Raw genomic sequence first — 20,731 nt, forward strand, 5'->3', positions numbered from 1 at the left:
ATGAGGTTCTTGCCTTCTGATTTTGGAAGCTTTAGGAAGTGGTGCTTGTTGGGGTCTAGTTTATTGCAGATTCTGGCTTTGAGGCCTAACTTGCAGATTATTGCAAAAGGGGATTATCCCTACCCCCGTTGAACCACCACCATATGAGGAATGACAACTTCAGTGGCCCAATCTATTGCAACAAGAAGAAGAAGAAAATTGGGAAGAATACATGGTTCATCAACCACCAAGATTGGGAAGAAGATTGTTTAACCTCGAACCTCACTATGGCTTTCACATAAGAAAAGTAAAAAGTCCTAATTTCAGAATCCACCCTCATAAAAAATTGAGTTTCATTAAATAAATGACATTTCTTTCAGAATCCATCTTATTGTGCCTGAAGGGAATCCACGTGGGCAGTTAAATGACATCTCAATTGGGTTTTGCGCAGTTGGACAGTGAGTCGTTAACGATTTAAACGCCGTCTGTAAAAAGGACTAAATTAAACATAAATTACATTCTTTAGGACAACATTAAAAAATAAAAAACTACGACCATTTCAAACTGACAAAAATAGGGAATGCTATTAAGCCTTAATTTATCCCTCCTATTACCAGTAAAATATATAATAAACGCAACGCATTGATGTTTCCATTAGTTCTTACTGTACAAAGGTTTACACAGTGAGAACGAATTAAACAAAGCCTAACTTTCCTATCTAAGGAAATAATGGCTAACTTGTGTGCTGTTTATATAGTTTTTTTTTGGGGCTTAAATTATTCATTTCTTCTCAAAGATTCTGATTTCAAAAATCACAAAACCACAAAATCTTGAAGGAACAGCTGGTTTTATGGGGAGGTGTAGGAGTAGTAGTAACAGTTTGAAGTTTCGTACCCCTTTTCTTCTTCACTGTGGGGTCCTCTTTTTTCCTCAGTAAGTGACAGCCTAATCACCAGCCTGGAAAAGGGTGTTAGCAACCACACTAAAAAGCTCAACTTGATGAGTTTACGGTGATGGGGTGCTTTGTTACTTCATTTCATTTCATTTTCATGTATGTAATGTAATCTGAAAAGGGGTCTCTCTCTAATGTTTCAAACCTTGTTCCTTTTTGCACCAGCTTATTCACATTAAGGTAAGTCTTGTTACCATTATTTGTTTTTAACCTTTGCTCAATCTACTTACGTCAGAATACTAGATTATTTCTCCTGTGGGTTGTGGTAGTGGAGCTAAGGTTTCTGTCTTTCTATTCTGTTTTGTGACGTTGGAAACTTCTTACTTTGTCCCTTGCTGTAGTGGAAATGTCTTGTTCTGTGCATTACTCCTGATAGATCCGTGCTTGTTGCAGGTTTCGTTGTGGGATTTGAGATTTGCATTCTTGGGGCCCCTTCGGATCTGGGTTTTGAAAGAACGCGTCTTGGTGATTTCATCTGGCGGTTTATGGACTATTGAAGAAGCTAAAATGGTGAAGATGGAACTCATGAGATGGGTTCCCTTGGTCTTGGTTGTTGTTTTTCTAGTTTTGGTTAATGGGTCGTTTTCCTTATACACTCCTCCTGATAGCTATCTAATTGCATGTGGTTCTTCTCAAAACATCACCTTTCAAGGACGCACTTTTGTTCCTGACTCACAGCATTCTTCACTTGTAATGAAAACTGGGAATTCTTTTGTTGCTAGCACCAATTCTAGTGCCCCTTTTCCCATTTACCAATCGGCTCGGGTTTTCACCGAGAAAGCTTCTTATAGGTTTGAGATTCAGCAAGAAGGTAGGCACTGGGTTAGGCTATACTTTTCCCCTCTTCCAAACTCCAGCCACAACTTGACTTCAGCTTCTTTGACAGTGGTTACTGATGATTTTGTACTCTTGAGCAACTTCACCTTTAGGAAATACAATGGTTCTTATATGTTCAAGGAGTATGTTGTGAATGTAACCTCTGATGCATTGGTTGTGACCTTCATTCCTTCCAATGGTTCGGTGGCCTTTGTGAATGGAATTGAAGTTGTGTCAATGCCAAATGAGCTGTTTGTTGATCAGGCACTCTCTGTTAACCCGCCAGCACCATTCAATGGACTTTCTGACCTTGCCTTTGAAACTGTTTATCGGTTGAATATGGGGGGTCCTTTGATTACTTCTGAAAATGACACCCTGGGTAGGACTTGGCTGAATGATAGAAAATACCTTCATGTGAACAGCTCAGTCCTTAATGTATCGGTGAATCCTTCAAGCATTAAGTATCCCGTGGCTGTTACACCTGAGACTGCCCCAAATTGGGTCTATGCCACTGCTGAAGCAATGGGGGATGCTAATGTAAATGATCCAAATTTCAACATCACTTGGGTCTTCAATGTGGATCCAAATTTCTCCTATTTCATTCGGGCGCACTTCTGTGATATTATGAGCAAGTCACTCAACAATTTAGTCTTCAACATGTTCATAAATTCTGACATAGCTCTTCAAAGCCTTGATCTCTCAACCATGACTAATGACTTGGCTGTGCCTTATTTCAAGGACTTTGTTGCCAATGCCTCTGCAGACTCAAACACTTTGACTGTGAGTGTTGGTCCAGATCCTGTGGCTGACTTTCCAAATGCCACTATGAATGGGTTGGAGATAATGAAGATCAGCAACTCGTTAAAGAGCTTGGATGGGCTTTATTCAGTTCACAGTCTTCTTCCAGGTTCACATTCAAAGAAAAGCATGGTAGGAGTAATTGTTGGTTCTGCTGTTGGTGCTGTAGCTGCTTTAGCAATAGCTGGTTTGTGTTATTGCTGCTTGGTGGGACGCAAATCAAAGTCATCCACTCAACAGGGCCATTCATGGCTGCCTCTGCCCCTTTATGGAAACTCTCTCACCATGACAAAAAATTCAACACTTTCACAGAAGAGTGGAACCGCAAGCTGCATTTCTTTAGCTTCATCAAATCTCGGACGGTTCTTCAACTTCCAGGAAATCCTAGATGCTACCAACAAATTTGATGAGAAGCTACTTCTGGGTGTTGGTGGTTTTGGAAGGGTTTACAAAGGAACGCTTGAAGATGGGACCAATGTAGCTGTGAAAAGGGGTAACCCAAGATCCGAGCAAGGGCTTGCAGAATTCCGGACAGAAATTGAAATGTTATCCAAGCTTCGCCATCGCCATCTTGTGTCCCTCATTGGTTATTGTGATGAGAGGTCAGAAATGATTCTTGTGTATGAATACATGGCTAACGGACCCCTCAGGAGTCATCTGTATGGAACAGAGCTGCCACCTCTCTCATGGAAGCAGCGGCTGGAGATTTGCATTGGAGCAGCAAGAGGCCTTCATTATCTCCACACCGGAGCAGCTCAAAGCATAATTCACCGAGATGTGAAGACGACAAATATCCTCTTAGACGAGAACTTTGTTGCAAAAGTTGCCGATTTTGGCCTCTCCAAGACTGGTCCTTCTCTTGATCAGACCCATGTGAGCACTGCTGTGAAGGGTAGTTTTGGTTATCTTGATCCCGAATACTTCAGAAGGCAACAGCTTACTGAAAAATCAGATGTGTATTCATTTGGGGTAGTGTTGATGGAAGTGTTATGCACAAGGCCAGCCTTGAACCCTGTACTTCCAAGGGAGCAGGTAAACATAGCTGAATGGGCAATGACCTGGCAGAAAAAGGGTATGCTTGATCAAATCATGGATCAGAATCTTGTTGGCAAGGTGAATCCTGCATCCCTGAAGAAGTTCGGGGAGACAGCAGAGAAGTGCTTGGCCGAGCACGGCGTGGACCGGCCGTCCATGGGAGATGTTTTGTGGAATCTTGAGTATGCATTGCAGCTTCAAGAGACATCATCAGCACTCATGGAGCCAGAAGACAACAGCACAAACCACATCACTGGAATTCAGTTGACACCCCCAGACCATTTTGATAACAGTGTGAGTATGATTGATGGGGGAAACTCTTGCACTGATGACGATGCAGAAGATGCTGCTACAAGTGCAGTGTTCTCACAGTTGGTAAATCCTCGTGGAAGATGAGCTCTTGTGTTTCCACAATTCTGGCCAAAGGCCATCAAAGTAAGTGGCCATTCTGGCTTCATTCTGAAGGTTGTTTCTTATTTAGTTAATGCTTTTTGTAATCCATTTTTTCTCCACGAAATCAATTTACTTTGTAATATACTTGAATCATAGTGATGGGTGCCTTTAAGCTGGTCACTAATTGCATGCAAGGTACACCATAAAACTCTGTTGTACTAAGTATAAACCATTTACGAGTTCTGCTCCTCAAGTTCTTCTCACACCTTACAATATATGAAGCTTATATAAGTTCTTTCTGCCATATGGTCAGTTAAATTCCTTTCTTTTTCACTTTTCAAGGAAAACGTTTAGATGCTCTTCACTATTTCTCATACCTCCCAAAGTGAGTTTTAAAAAGTTTATTTAATTTAACTCAAGATCTGATCGATTACCTACTTATACTATAAATTGGTCTTGGTCTTATTTTTAGTTGATTGTGAAATTTCCAACGATTATTTTCACACTCTAATGCATTGAAAATAACTTACCAAATATTTTGTAGCATAAGTTTTAAATATTGTTTATTTTACCGGTGGACGCTTAATTTTACTCAAACATGGTTTTGATTTTAAACCATACATCTACATCCAGTGTGGAAAAAAGTAGGATTTGACCAAGTGGATTACGAAACACAAGTGACAATTAAAAAAATAAATAAATGTGTTTTTAGATTTTAAATTTTAAAGCGAAAATAAAATTTGATATTGTTATAAACTTTTAATTGAGTTAAAGATTTTTGACACGTCGATTTAAGTTATTTATATTATTTAATATGCTTAAATTCAAATAAAAATTTAAATACATTTTAATATATAATTTTTTTAACACAAATAAATTAAAGTAACTATATTATTCTTTTTTAAATTTAGGTAAAGTTTGGAAAATGAATTTTACTTTAGAATTTAAAGATTACGAATATATTTAATATAAAAATATCCTACACTTATTTTCACATAAATGACATATTTCAGATTGCTTTTTAACTCATTAGTATTTGATATCTAATACTTTCGTGTCACTTAAAAGTCAGACTAATAACAATCTAAATATTACTTTTTTTTTTTCAATATTCTCTAAGATATCTAATATCTATTAAAGAAAAAACTGTAAACTATTCAAAATAAATAATATTTTCAATACAGTAATTAATTTTAATAATATTATCTTAATAAATTTATGTCAGAGCACTTATTTTCACATAAATTACGTCGTTAGTTTTGATTTGATTTCAAGCTTAGAATTTGTTACTGATTTTATTTTTAGTGAAAAATATGATCGATCAACGTAGAAAGCAGAGAGCGCGTGAAAGATACGAAACTATGGAGTGACGACATGAGATTTTCTGCCATATTCCAGTTGGTTACCATAAGTTACGTGACCTCAATTTTTTTCTTGTACTTTTCTCTTTCCACATGGTGTGTTTCTTTCTTCTTTTCTTTTTCCTTTTTTATTTGTTTTTATGAACTCGTGTGTCCATATTTAATTTGACCGGAGCAAAAATAATTTTCCTTTTGACGTTTTAGGAGAAAACTCGTAAGAAGTAAGGTTATGTTTGGTTCATGTTGCAGACTCTTTATGAGAATTGAATGTGTTTAATGGAGTGCCTTGATTATTAGGTTTATGGAAGATGTGTTAGAAGTTTCACGTTGATAGATAATGTCAACTTACAATATATAAGTGTGTTCAAATCTCATCTTATAAACTGATTTTGTGGAGTTGAGTTAGATTTAAAGTTCACTTAAACATACGATATTTGTTGTTTGTTGAATATGTTGTTCCACCCGCTATCAGGCCGTTACCACTTATTAATATCCTAGTTTCACGTTCGAGATGATGTCTACATCTCAGTGTAAAGGGGTGTGTTGGAAGTCTCAAGTCCCACATAAACTAAAGATAAGACCAATTTACAATATATAAATGAGTACAAAGAGAATAAAATAATACATGAAGGTTCTTATAGATGGTGGAAAGAGGTGGAAAGAGAAAAACAAACAATATATGTACAACCTAAAATTCTAACATGCAACATATTATAATATGCGTTAACATTAATTTAATATAGGAGACCACATTAACTTCTATTTAAAAAAAAAGATAAAAACTTAATTGATAGAGAAATATAAAAACATAACTGAATTCATAGGCCATAAATATATAAACCAAATTAATAATTAAATCTTTTCTATACTTTTTTTAGCGTAGTGAGTATAATCCATGATTGAGGAAGATACAATACAAGTTGTTTCATATTGTTTATTCACGTCCAAGGTAAATGTAATATAAAAAAAAACTCGTTTATGTCATCTTGCAAGCAATAAAAAGTAAAATCTAATAATTTTGCATAAATATTATATATTTAAATTACATTTAATTAGTTTAATTATATCATTTTGATTTCACAAAATTGTTTGTCTAAGATTTATATATTTGAAGGTTATAATTTGTATGCGTCATCTAAATTTTACATATGCTCAGTGCATTCGGGCAATAATTTTAAGCCATTTTATGTTACAAGGAATCAATAATTAACAATCAACTTTTCAATTTACCTTCGGTATTTGAAATTAGAATATGAAAAATATCAATTTAACGACTTTGATTTTGATTTCACATAAATGCTTGGAATAATTGCACGGAGAATTGAATACATGATAGAGCATAATCGATGTCTTGGGCATAATTAATGTCATGCATGAGATATAATATAGTTATGCCACCATCATGCACTACGCTATTCTTCCATTCAATTCTCCATATCATCCATCCTCCGTGCATTCCATTTTGTCAATACACATTAATAATCTTAAAATGTACTTAAACGATAGACTCTTTACAATTATACAATGAGGTAGACACAAATTTAAATACAATTATATGCATGTAATTTAATTAAAATTATCTAAATTTTGTCATTTCATAACCTTGGTCACCCTTGATATTTTTTCCTACTTTAAGAAAATACTAAGTAAATTATATGAAAAATAATTTTTTTATGTAATAAATAAAAAGTATCATAACGTGATAACGATAGAGTGCCATTATAATTCTTACAATTTACTATTCGCTTCTCATTTTTCATTTGGAAATTTTTTTTATTGTAATTTCATTTTTTTAATTAGTATAGATAATATTTTACATGGCTTGAACTTAATTATTTAAATATATTAAATTTTAAATTATTTTTAATTTTATAAAACAATAAGTGTTTCTAGGCTTTAGGTAGTGATTCTTAATTCAATCGAAGCCATAGACCCCTTATTGTTTCGGTTAATAAAATAACCAAGGTAATAACAAGTGTTTCTAGGATTAAATTTCTAAAAGTAATAGAGCCTCTTCCACATTTTTTCTTCGTTTCTCTACTCTACTGCACCGCTCTCCTCTCTTTGTCATCACTCTCCTCTTTTCATCTTCCATTTTTGCAACCATCCTCTACATTTCTTTCATTTTTATTTTTCGTTTTGACATTGATTTTGCGTACAAGTACTCTTTGGATATGCGCTTTGTGTGATGTTTGTTTTGTTTCGTTTCACCACCAAACTCACCATCAAGGTTAGTTTCATTTTAGGTTTTTCAAACATAGTTATAGGTAAAATTGAGAGTGCTCAAGAGGACTCCAAAAGCCCTAAAAATTTGTTGGAAGGACAAAAAATCATGAAATCCCATCACAAAAAAATTTAGCTCAAAATTCAAAGTCTAATTATTTTAAATATTTTTGCAAAGTATGAAAAAAAAAACAAAATAAATTTCCAAATAATAGAAAATACCGTTTTCTAGAAAGTGTAGATGGATTAACTGGCTATGCAAGCTACCACGATATCATACATTTTTTTACCCCAAATCTATATATAATAATGTGAAAACTGTTAACCAGAGTGAAAGTTAGAATGATTTAAAGATCTAGAATCCAAATAATTTTAAAACTTTAGATTCACACAAAATAAGGGCTCCTAGAATTTTTCTCTTGAAATAGAAGTTTGAAAGAGTGGTAAAAAAAAAATCATTCAAAAATAATAACCATAGGTATCAAAACCTAAACTCACAAATAAATAATTATTTGGAGCACTTTATTTCTCGGTTATGGATACTTGTTTTTATATGCAGATATATTTTTGTGTTTATGGCTTTATGTGATATAGAATGTTTATAAAAATAGAACGATCATTTTTTTTAAAACATACTTTAGACTATGGTTGTGATAAAAATCGAGATAAAAAAAATGGTCTATAGCCTCGATTCTGGATTTCAACCGAGGCCATTGAATAATTTTAAGGGTCTACGGCCTCAGTTGGAACCAAAACCGAGAAAATACACCCAATTTTATTTTTTTTGGTTTACTACTTCGAGTTTTCTAAACCGAGGGAAAATCGTAATATTTTTTGCATCGGTTTTTGAATCGAGGCCAAAAGTTTCACTTTTTTACCTAGCTTGAATATATCTCGATTTTGTAAATGATATCATAACCCAAAAAAACCCGATGTTGTATCCCTTGGTTGCACTAGTGGTTGCTTTCTCTCTAAAAGACTTTGGACATATACATTATTTTCTTGGCATTGAAGTACACAGAAATGACAATGGAATGCACCTAAGGCAAACTAAGTACATAAAAGATACTCTGAAGAAGTTCAACATATAAAGACAATTTTAGCCTGTCCAACACCAATGATGACTGGTAGACAACTCATTATAGAAGGGGAACCAATGACCAATGCTACTTTGTACAGACTCAGTCAATATATAAGATATCTTTAAGGTACAATGAACTTATGTCTACACATAAAATCCTTAAATGATATTGACATAATAGGGTATTCTGATACATATTGGGCAACTATTGAAGACAAATGATCAATGATAGGACAATGTGTTTTTTGGAGAAACTTGTTGCTTGGTTCAAGAAAACAAAAGGTAGTGTCATGATCGAGTAGTGAATCAGAATATAGAGTCCTGGTTGACCATGTAGTTGAAGTGGCTTGGATTAGATCTCTGCTAATAGAACTAAAACTTCTAATGCTCAAAAAATCAATTATGTGGTGTGATAACTTAAGTGCCAAATTCTAATCCAGTCATGCACACACTGTCCAAACGCATTATGATAAATGTGCACGTGATCAAGTCCTACAAAAGGAACGTGGTCTATGTTCCTACTACTAATCAAATTACAAACTGTTTGACTAAACCTCTCACTCATACAAGATTCAACTTGTTAAGAGAGAAACTTGGCATAATTATGTCACCACTAGTTTGAGAGGGGCAGTTAGACAAAATCAAATATTATGTTCAATATTCTATCATTTATACTTATATTTAAACATGATATATGTAAATTAGACAATTCAATACCTTTTTCTATTTCAAGTGATATTTAAAAGGTGTTGATTCTTCCTCTCAACAATACCATTATGCTTATGGGTTTCAACACAATTGTGAATGATTACTTTTTGGGAAAATAAATTTTTCATAGCAAACTATGTGCCGTTATTAGTATGAATGGTTTTGACAGTAGAATTGAACTGGTTTTCAACAAGATTAATAAAACTAATGTTATATTTCTAGGATTAGATTTGTCAAATAAAGGGACCAACTAAGTAAAATCCGAGAACTCATCAACCATACCATAGTAAGAAAATATTTAAAATCATTCATAAAGACAACAGGGTCCTAGATATCTGTATTTAGAAACACTTGTAGTAAAAGGAAGTTTGTGTTGTTTACCCTGATGGCAAATGTCACACATATAAGAGTTGTCAAACAGAAATATAAAAGAGTTGTCAAACAGAAATATAAGGGTAACTATTTTTCATAATCTTTAGTCTCTTATTTGAGGGATGTCCCATACTAGAGTGCCAAAGGTTGATATCCCTATGTCTCGCGTAATATATAATAGATTAGACGATGCACCCAGTTTCACTCTATTAGACTTGTTTGATGGGTCAAGGTACTAATAGATGACTCTATTGTTTTCGTTTATTAGACGACCTGTTAGATGTGATAACAAGGGTATGTGCAACTGGTTTCCAAGATGTTACAAACTCTCAAAAAAAATAAGAGTGATAACTTAAGCTTCAGCATGCCAATGACATAAAATAAGAGAACCTCTCTCATAATTTCACCATAATTTAATGATAAACAAATGAAAAGACTGCACTTTTTATTCAATAGGACCACAATTCAAATAAAAAACAATCATTACATCACAAATGCAAACTCTGAATCATACAAGGACGATATCAGTGACTTGAAATTTCATCTTCTGCAAACTATGCCATTCCCACTGTTGGCCACACCAGTGCAATCCAGCAAACCATATTCAGTGTCTGAGTTAATTTTTTCTGAAGCTTCTTTTGCACTATCAAACAAACAGACCCCACAATCTGCAGAAACAAGTGATGCGGTTCTGTACTTGTCTTCCCCTCCAACCACTGCCATTGGCACCCCCAGCTTTGCTGGATTCTGAAAATCTGGCCGATAAGTCCTTCCAAGAACCCCTTCAACGTTTGAAGACAAACCATGGAATTTGAACTGCACTTCTAAGTGAGCAAAGCAATCATCCTCAGGAATTTGGTAATTGTGGATTCTACTATCTTCCTTAGTGACAGGCACAACATTGACTAATATCTCAGCAACTTCTGGGAGAGTAATGGTAACACTGTTCTTGCTTGATGTTCTCTCTATTCTAACTTGACATTGTGGGCACTGCCATGCGGAGAGGTAACCATCAGGGATGGCAAGTTCTTTGCCATTGTGAGAAAACTTCAAGTGGTCAACTTCATCGTTCCATGATGCTGCTGGGGTGGCCTCAACGGTGAACTTCTGCGAATCAAAGAGAACTCCCAATGCTTGGATCCAAGTGTAGTCCCTTGTTCTACTTGCTGGCCTTAGGCCAATGAAACGTGCATTGATTTGAAGGTCCACATCGGATACTAAGGCGAAATGCTCGTTTCTCCTTCCATGGAAGTAGAAAACAATTCCATCTGCTCCAACGAAACGAGGGTCCAGACATGCAGATCCACGACCATTGCAATTTGGTTTGCGAGCTATTGTCATCAAACATAGAACGAAATAGTAAGTGTTTGAAATTAATCATCTCACATAATGAATTTTTACAGAGGTGAAAAATTGTAATTGTACAACTTTTTATTATCACGAAATCTCCAATACAAGTGACTAATAAGTCCAACTATATTATAAGTTAAATTAAGTTATAGTTTAATAACTCTAACAGCATTAGTTTAATTATGGTATTAATATAGTTTTAACCTTAAAATTTAATTAATTAAATGAAAATATGAAACCAAATTAGTAATTAATTCTTATATTCTTTTATTATATTCGAAGTCTAAGTGAATGATCTTACTTTTGCATTGAGTTTCGCAAGTGGGGGAATCACAGTCAAGATAGCAGACTTTGGCCTTTGAATCGGATGGAAATCGAAAAGGGCATTGATTCGGGCATGGCACTTTCTTCCCAAAGCATGGACTCTTGCGGGAGAAGCAGGTCTGGTTGTCTTTTCCTACAATAATTTGCATTTCACAGAATGCAAACAACAGAAAGAGATAGATCAAACTATTTGTACTTGAGATACTCATGGCTTCTTCTTATACACAAGGAAATACCAATTTCTTGTGAAGAATGCTCCGTTTGGTCTATCAGTCACTATTTATAGAAAAACTCATCAGCAAGTGGTCATTTTTCTATAATATTGCTGGCAGTTGGCATATGTTCTTGCTTTCTTAAAGTTTCATCAAATGAAAATGATTCACAGAATGTGTACAGCAAGAACTTCCTGAACTTTGGCTAATTTCTTTAATTTTTTTATCTTGTTAATGCATTTATATTCACATGATTATGAATATGGCAAGTGATATATGGTTGACCAATGTGGCTTTCACCGAAGGCAAAGCCTCACCAGTTGCGTGTATTAAGAGAGGGGTGGTTGATCCCCCGTTAAGTCTGGTCTAGCCATGAGAAATGGAGGGAATATGATCACATTGGAAAATTATTTCACTAATTTAATGCTTGAAAACATAATAAGTTCTATATGGGTGTGTTTGTTTTGCTTTTGAAGTTTTGGGATCTACCTATGTAAAAAGAAAAAAAAAATACTTTAACACATTTTTACATTTATTTCTAGGAATCAAATCTCCAATTGCTTGTTTAAATACTAACTATCATCATCCTCTATGAATAATATTAACAAATATTTTATTAGAACTAAAAAAAAATATTACGTTTTTTTTGGATAAAATTTTGGAAAGAATAATAGTACCTTCACATGTAAACGTATCAAATACACTCATTTGACATTAGGTGTTATTAAATTTTAAAATTATACATTATAATAGTTTGGAAATTTAATAAAGATAAATTTTAACTGTGTCTTTAAAAATCAAAACTATGTTCAAGTATTATTATTATTTTGAAAAGGTGCAAAACCCTCCAAAATTTGGTATGACTTCCTCTCAGCTTTGAATTTCTGCACGTAACTATTTTACGTTAACCCTTATAAAAAACAACTTTTATATTTTGAACGTCGGTTGTTCATATATAACATTGATTGATAAAGGTATTACTCAACCATTATCAGTTAAAAATTAGGAATGTTTTTGCTGCATCAACTTAGCTGTTATTTTAAATTTTTTATAAGGATGATTTTATGAGTTTAAAAGTAAATACTAATAATATTTGAATAAAACTAAATTAATCTGGCTTATTAACACGTTATATTAATAGTAACATTATAACTAAAATGTAGAAGATTTAAAAAGTCTATAAACATTTTAATATATTTTTTGATAAATGTTTTAATTAAAATGTGTGTAGAAAAAGATGGTGTTGAGTAGAATTTTAAAAGCTCTTTGAAAATATTTGGTGGCAAATCTCTATTAGATATTTTATAAGGGCGTCTGAATAGATTAGAAAATACTAAAAATGTTTGTAAATGTTCATAAAACTTTCATATATGCATATATATTAACAATAGTCATGAACATATATTTTACTTTACATTTTTATCTTAATTTAAGTTACATCTAATTCTTTTTATCAATCATAACAAGTTTTACTAATTAATCGATGAATATAAGTATTTTTCTTCTTTTATTATTACTAACTTATTAGTATATGAAGTTTACTCTTAGGAAATGGGTATATAAGGTCACTCTTGTCTGACACCACTCTTCACATTACAACAAAAGTTGTTTGAAATGTTTATAATGAAATTCTCACAAGAAAATACAGAACATTCACACTCATTGTTCTAGGTACTACCTTTTGTTCCCATTTTAAATATTTATCTACTTTTAAGATGTATTTTTATAAGAAGTGATAAAAAATATATTTTAAAGGTTTAGGCACATGTATGATCGTACACATCGTCCTTGTGTTAGTTTTAAAGGTTTAGGCACATGTATGATCGTACGCATTGTCCTTGTGTTATAACCTTTTCTTCTTCTCTTCTAAAAAAAATAATAAAAATGTTTTAAAGGTTTAGGCACATGTGTGATCGCACGCATCGTCCTTGTGTTAGAACCTTTTCTTCTTCTCTTCTAAAAATTTAATAATAAATGTTTTAAAGGTTTAGGCACATGTGTGATCGTACGCATTGTCCTTGTGTTAGAACCTTTTCTTCTTCTCTTCTAAAAAATTAATAAAAATGTTTTAAAGGTTTAGGCACATGTGTGATCGCACGCGTCGTCCTTGTGTTAGAACCTTTTCTTCTTCTCTTCTAAAAAATTTAATAATAAATGTTTTAAAGGTTTAGGCACATATGTGATCGTACGCATCGTCCTTGTGTTAGAACCTTTTCTTCTTCTCTTCTAAAAAAATAATAAAAATGTTTTAAAGGTTTAGGCACATGTGTGATCGCACGCATCGTCCTTGTGCTAAAAACCTCTTCTCGTTCACTTCCCAAAATCCAAAATCATTTCCAAACAAATTTTCAAATAATTTCCAAACAAATTTTCAAACAAAATTTTCAAGCAGTTTCTAAAAGAACTACGTAACCCTGATTTCTCATTTTAATGAGAATACGTAGGAGCAAGGACAATCCTTGTCGGGCACAAAAAACTAAAAAATATATTTTTTTTCTTTAGAGTTTTATTTTAGGGGATAGTTAAACATTTTGAAAACCACATCGTATTCGCGTATTTAGTTAAAGGTACTGCCTTAGGGCAGACGTTGTAGGATGTTAATACCTTCCCTACACGTAACCGACTCCCGAACTTAGAATCTTATTCTTGTAGACCATGCCTTATCATTTTATGGTTTTTCCGTAGTTTTCCATAATAAACTATGGTGGCGACTCCAAAATCTCTTTTCAAAACCCGCTCTTTTTTGGATCGCCGTCCCGTCGCGATTCCGGTTGCGACAGCTAGTGCAAATTAAATTAGGAGTTGCTAGTTGCTTCTAGTTTGGTAAGGTGCTATATGTCCAAAAGTTTTCTTCAGTATAAAACTCATTGGTTCATGCGTTTTACTCCCTAAGAACAGTTAAAGGGCTGATGTAGTAGGAGTTAAAGTGTATAACCTTATCATGCATTGGCTTGCATATGTCCATGGTGATGTTGGTTAATCACACTTACACATCATTACTTTTAGGTTTAGGTTTTGCGAAAAATGGTGATTTACTATAATGTGATAAAGTCATATTGGAATTTTTTTGGAAAGAACTCCTCACATTTAATACCATTATCAAAGAGGAATCATTTTGAAAGTCAATAAATATGTGTGTCAGATACAATAGTGCCTAAAAAATCTGCATAAGTTTTTATGCTCAAATTGCACAATTTAATTCCCATCAAGGCTATCATCAAAATAGACAATTCATACATGCTCAAATTGAAACTTTTACAAAACAAATTCAATTATAATTTGATCCCAATTCATGACGCAATTAATAGCCAAAATAAAGAAAGGCAAAGACAAGAGGACGAACTTTACCTACTTGGAAATGATGAAATCTTGGACACTTTTATAACCAACTTTAACCTAGTGTGGTGGAACCTTCCACACATTTTGTGCCACAGCCCCTGATCAAAACCCCAAAACCTTGTACAGTAATGGATAAATTACATTAGCAAACCCTAACAACAACAAATATTAATCATCAAGCATATATGTGTCAGCCTTCTAGACATTCTTTCCATCCATTCACATAGTATAGCACACCAAACATAAATCTACATTACATCACCAAGACACATTGAAATATGCACATAGCTAACATTTCCACCAACCATAATAATTTCACGTAGTGTACATTATCAATTTGAATGGACAATCATCATTTACCCATTGTACCAGAACTTGCATACATATAAACAACAACGAACATTAAAATATAAAGCAATATATTAAAGTAAGATCATACATCATACATTTGAAACCCAAATCGCTAATTAAGTAATGAGACATGATGCTTACTGGCATATTTATTCATCGAAAAAACCACTTCAATGAGCCAACGGTAAATCCAACAATATTTACCTATTGTTGTAGTAAAAGTACATTCTCAATTAAATATTATTATGCCTATTCATGTCTATTCTTTTACCTCTTATATGAAGTAAAAATCTAATTAACCAAAGTACATTCTTGATTAATTCTTGTTAAAGTTTTCACCTTTAATCAAAGTACATTCTCAATTATTAGCGAAAACTTACTCAATCACATTAAAGTTTCTACCTTTAATCAAAGTAAATTCTTAGTTAAAAGTAAAAACCCTTGGACTCATATGATTGATATGTTATGTAGATTAACATCATGTTAAATCACTATAATGTAAAAATCATTATTTTTACTTTATTAAGAAGAAACAAGACATAGATAAAAATAAATCACAACAAGAATCAAAAGAACAAACAAATTTATTCATCTAACTTCAGAATCCAGTTAAGAAATTACAGTAGAATCAACCCTAGAGGATTGACACTCCATGGAATATAGAAATAACATGAAAATAGAAAAAGAAAGGGTGGAGAACATGAGAGAAGAGAGGGAGGACGAAATTTGAATCCTCCAAAGGGTTCTTAAGCTTCCCTAACGTGTTTCCGTAAGTCTCTTTATATAGAAATTTGATTGGGGTTTGTTTTAGGTTTTTTTGTTGTTGTAACATTCTTTATGATAATGTAATCTCCTACAATTATCTTCTAAATAATCCAATATCTTCCCGATATATTTGATTATTGTGGAGATCTAAAAATATTTGAGAAGATATTTGCTAGATTAAAAAAGATTTGGCAAATATTATCTTTATTATATTTATTGATATAGTTAAATAAGGTAATTATATAACAGTATCAAATAAAATATCTTAAGATATATTTACCCCAAATTATTTTTAATCATAAACATTTATGAATTATAAAAGCCCTTGTAGTAGAGAAAATAGAGAAAGTCACAAGATCCAATATTGGTTGCATGTTCCTCTTCTTGGCTTAGCCAAATTACTTCACTTTTTCATGTTATACTTGGATTGACTTTGCTATTCTTGGATTTCTACACCTCCATGTTGTAGTTGCACTAACATAACTTAAAATGTCCAAAGAACATTTATGTAACTAAAAAAATATTTTTAACATGCTTTTGTATCTCATGCTAAATAAATCAGATTATAACAAATCTTAATTAAAATATTCTATTAAAGTAAAAAAATCAATTAATAATCCAATATTAAAGGGCAAATCAGGGCATAAATATGCACTCATCAGTCATCATGATATTCTTACTATTGCAATTGGACAACTTGAGCACCTTGAACGAGTGTGTGCTACTAGATCAAACATAGGCATTAGGAATTATTTTAGGGGCTTCTCGCGTCACACTTCATACACACAGTCAAGAGTATGAAGAAAGGTTGGCGCAGTAGATCACAAAGAAGATCAAGGTGTAATTGTATGATGAAGTCACTTTAGAAGTGACTAAAAGGGGATATGTGCTAGTTTCAGCAACAATTTGAGAGTTATGGAATGCGCCCACATCCATCTCCTATAAGAGAACATGTTTGGCTTCCCACAAGTAAAATTAATAATAATTTTTTTCAATAATTTACTTTTTGTATAAGCTAACATTGACTCTGACAAGTAGAAGCGATAAAGGTAGTTGTTTACCTCCAAACGTTCCAGGAGACGACATGGACGATATTAATCTATGTCAACTATATGTTTTATATTGTATTGTGACGATGATAATGGCTCGTGGAATAGTGTTTGAGGTAAGCACTATAGTTCATGGTATAAAGTTATTATTAGATGATGAGGTAAAGGTCTCGGTGGACGAGATTGTCATACTAGACGCGATAGTTCATGTGCCAACAGATGAGATTTTCACTATGGCAAATGGCATTTCAATCTTTTCTCGCCTAGCCTAAACAGTTGGTTGGTTCTATTTCTGACCCCCTGGTATGGACTCCTACTATACACTTCTCAATTTTAAACTTTACATGTTATTGATGTCCAAACTTAAATATTTTTTCATGTAACAGCAGGCACGTGGACGACCCTCTTGGTGTATTACATCAACTTTCTGATAATATTGCAGATAAGCCTCTAATATCCTATTGGGAAAGACTCTACTACATTTGGCAAAGACTTTGAGATCCCATCGTACTTTCATAAGAAAGATTTCTTGAAACTTGCTTTGGGGAAAGAAAAGTTTAATATTATCCTAATTCATTTATGTATGAGCAATTATTTATATAAAATTGGTTTATCTAGTTACTTATATAAAATTAATTTTTTATTTCAGGTATATCACTAGTACAAAAACAGCGTATAATGTTACGCGTTCAACGTCCAACCATTGAAAAACCAACGTTAAAAATGACCGGTGGCATTTTTGTAAATAAATACAATTATTAGACGTCGTTTAGAACTGTAATTCGACATCAATTTGTTATAAGACATCGAATATTGAGATGTTTGACGTCCTATTGGATAAATTTTGCAAAAATGTTTGGTCTGAAGGTGAAAATATACTTACGTATGGCGTCGGGTGCCCTAGCGTTAGGCGTCAAAATGTTATAAAATGTTGAATGCCCTAGGGTTAGACGTCAAAATGTTAGTGAATTCAACAAAAATTTGAGAGGAAGATTGAATATTCATTCACTATATCTTAGCGCGCGCGAGACCCTTTTTTCTGCTCAAACATTTCTCGAATAAAGTTTGACGGTCATCACATGTAATTTTTCCTTAATTTGATACAAACGCAGGTTAATTAACTACTTTATGTATGATTTTCGTTTATTTTGACTGATTATTTTCATGTTATTGTCTTTTATAGGCGCATTCTGTTTTCTCTCTCACGGGTGACAACACTTTATTTCAACGAACCCACCTTCTGAAGGTTAGTTTTCATTTTCGTTTTCGTTTTGAAGAACTTATTTGTTAAACTTGTTTCTTGTTGTTGTTTGATTGAACTTGTTTGTTGTGGTTGTTTGGTTGAACTTGTTTGTTGTTATTTGGTTGAACTTGTTTATTGTTGATACTACACTGCACGTTCATAGTACTTTATAAAATACCAAAAATTGAAATTTGTTGTTTTTCTGTTTTTTAGGTCTTCGTAGAGTTGTAAAAAAGTATCACAAAGGATCACAATTAATTAAAAAAATAAAAAAAAATGATTAACGTCGTATATTAACAAAATTCAACGTTAATTAAGGTAACGTCAAATTTTTTAAATTCAACGTCAATTTAACATCTCCTGATAGATGTCGACCTTAATTTCGACATGAAAGGCCAAAAAACACCGACATTATACGGTGTTTTTATACTAGAATATGTTTGGTGTAACTAAGAATATAAGGGAGGGATTTCTAACTAATAAAAACTCTTTCTTTTTAAATCTTTCTGCAAAATTAAGATGATCTTTAAATTTGCACAACACAATTATGAATAATAAAGAAATAGAGATATAGAGAAAGAAAACAAACACAATCTTTTTATCCTGGTTTGGCCTCAATGCCTACATCCCGTCTCTTTCAACCAACCTGAGATTGAAAGACTTTCTACTATAAAGATTTCAACAAGGATTTATAGAGAACACTTCTCAAATGTAAAATACCTCTTTAACTAAACCAATCTAATATAGCAAATACAACCTACAGAAGAACAACCCTCTTAACTGCAACAACTCTTTGAGACTTTTCTCAAAGTACCAAGAACCTCACGTTCTTCTTCCTAGCCAGCGCACAGGGAAACAACAATCCTCTTGATTGTAAAAATGAAATCTGATCAGAATAGAAAACACTTGAGTTGTGCAGAATTTGATCAGTCAGTGAGCGCTTCAACTTGTTCTTCAAGAATCCTTCAAGAGTATCACTTTCTTTGAATCTTGATTCTTGGAGCGATTCTGTGCACCTATAAAATTTCTCTAAAACTCTTTGATATCAGATATGAAAGTTCTCAAATGTTAAAAGTGTTAAAAGTTGTTAATACAAAGCACAATGCGTCATTTTATAGTTTTTCTCATATTAAACACATTTTAATCGATTACATAAGTAATGTAATCGGTTACACTATGTATAGTTGTAATAGAATTACAATTAAAACATTTCTAATTTTACGCATTTAATGTAATCGATTGCTAATAAATGCTAGTCAAAATATTTTAAAATATGACCGTTATCACTGTTATGACTTAGCTTGAAAATAGTTTTCAATGAATAACATACTTAATTGATTACATTAACAATGTAATCGATTAAGGTATACACACAACACATTTCAAAAAGATGTTTGCAACACACGAGTTTTAATTGATTATACACTTAATGTAATCGGTTAAAACTTGTTGTTTTGCCACAGTTTTAAACATAAGTTATCTGATGAACTTAATTGATTACAGCATCACTGTAATCGATATTTCATACAGAGTTACTTTGTGCTTGTGGTTTTATCACTTAAAAACATGAGTATGCATATAGTAGATATAAACACAATTATGATCATAGAAGTATGTAGACCAATCAACATATCATCATATGTATTAATCATAAAGAAACATTTACACAACAACATATGTATCAATTCATAAAGAAATATTTTTGTGTTGTCATGAAAACATATATGTGTTGTCATCATCAATGAGTTGTCATCATCAAAAACCAAACACATCAGGGATAGGTTTAGCACTTATATTGCTCTCCCTATCAACATGACCATTGCATAAGTCTCCTCCCAAGCATCTCAGACAAGTAGTAGATTGGTAAGAACCACAATGTTTGGACTTTCTTTGTTATATAAGTATATCCTAAAGCTAATTAGTTTATAGTTCAATTGTAGCACATATGATGTTGTTAGGGAAATCAACTACAACAGTTGAGTTGAAAAGCTTGCATGGTTGCCCTCAAGGTTTAGTATTTTGGTCCATACTTTCTTGTAATTGTTTTATTCTAATGATCTTCATTAACTATTTATAATTATAATGATATATTATAGTACAATAGACAAACCGGTTCATATAAGCACGATTATTAATGTATTGAATGACAACCACTATTCGTGCCCATATTACAAGTGGCTGGAAAACGGTAATATTTGGACTTAATAAAAAAAATTTCCATGATTTGGAAATTCATATACACTAATTGAAATCATGTGTCTCGTATAGAAATTCAAGACTCCTCTTCTAATTCTCGAGAAGTTCATTCTTTACATATGGAAAGAACTTGTAAAACATGTAATACAATTACACAATAATGCGAAGTTATTAGGATATAATA

At 32.8% G+C, this 20,731-nt stretch overlaps 1 protein-coding gene and 1 pseudogene across 2 annotated transcripts; one reads left to right on the forward strand and one right to left on the reverse strand.

The window, feature by feature from the left end:
• Positions 1–687: 687 nt before the first annotated feature.
• LOC124820506 (receptor-like protein kinase THESEUS 1 pseudogene) lies at positions 688–4,226 on the forward strand (annotated as a pseudogene). The gene is made up of 2 exons (XR_015785099.1): positions 688–1,111; positions 1,325–4,226. The product of XR_015785099.1 is annotated as a receptor-like protein kinase THESEUS 1 pseudogene (transcript).
• A 5,904-nt stretch (positions 4,227–10,130) lies between these two features.
• On the reverse strand, positions 10,131–11,632 carry LOC124820509 (uncharacterized). Its single transcript, XM_047292219.2, has 2 exons — positions 11,370–11,632; positions 10,131–11,049 (listed from the first exon to the last, which is right to left on the reverse strand). Exons 1-2 carry the CDS (start codon positions 11,599–11,601, stop codon positions 10,259–10,261), a joined length of 1,023 nt encoding a protein of 340 aa, XP_047148175.2. The 5' UTR covers positions 11,602–11,632; the 3' UTR covers positions 10,131–10,258.
• Between the last annotated feature and the right edge of the window lie 9,099 nt (positions 11,633–20,731).

Source organism: Vigna umbellata, chromosome 3 (assembly GCF_029865625.1).
Source record: "Vigna umbellata cultivar VRB3 chromosome 3, Vumbellata_1.0, whole genome shotgun sequence".
Taxonomy (NCBI): domain Eukaryota; kingdom Viridiplantae; phylum Streptophyta; class Magnoliopsida; order Fabales; family Fabaceae; genus Vigna; species Vigna umbellata.

Bases quoted from the DNA above. Each gene is read 5' to 3' on its own strand.
- LOC124820509 (XM_047292219.2), bottom strand. From the start codon at position 11,601: ATGAGTATCTCAAGTACAAATAGTTTGATCTATCTCTTTCTGTTGTTT. The intron at 11,050-11,369 runs GTAAGATCATTC...TGATGACAATAG, and splicing joins TTGCGAAACTCAATGCAAAA to CTCGCAAACCAAATTGCAAT.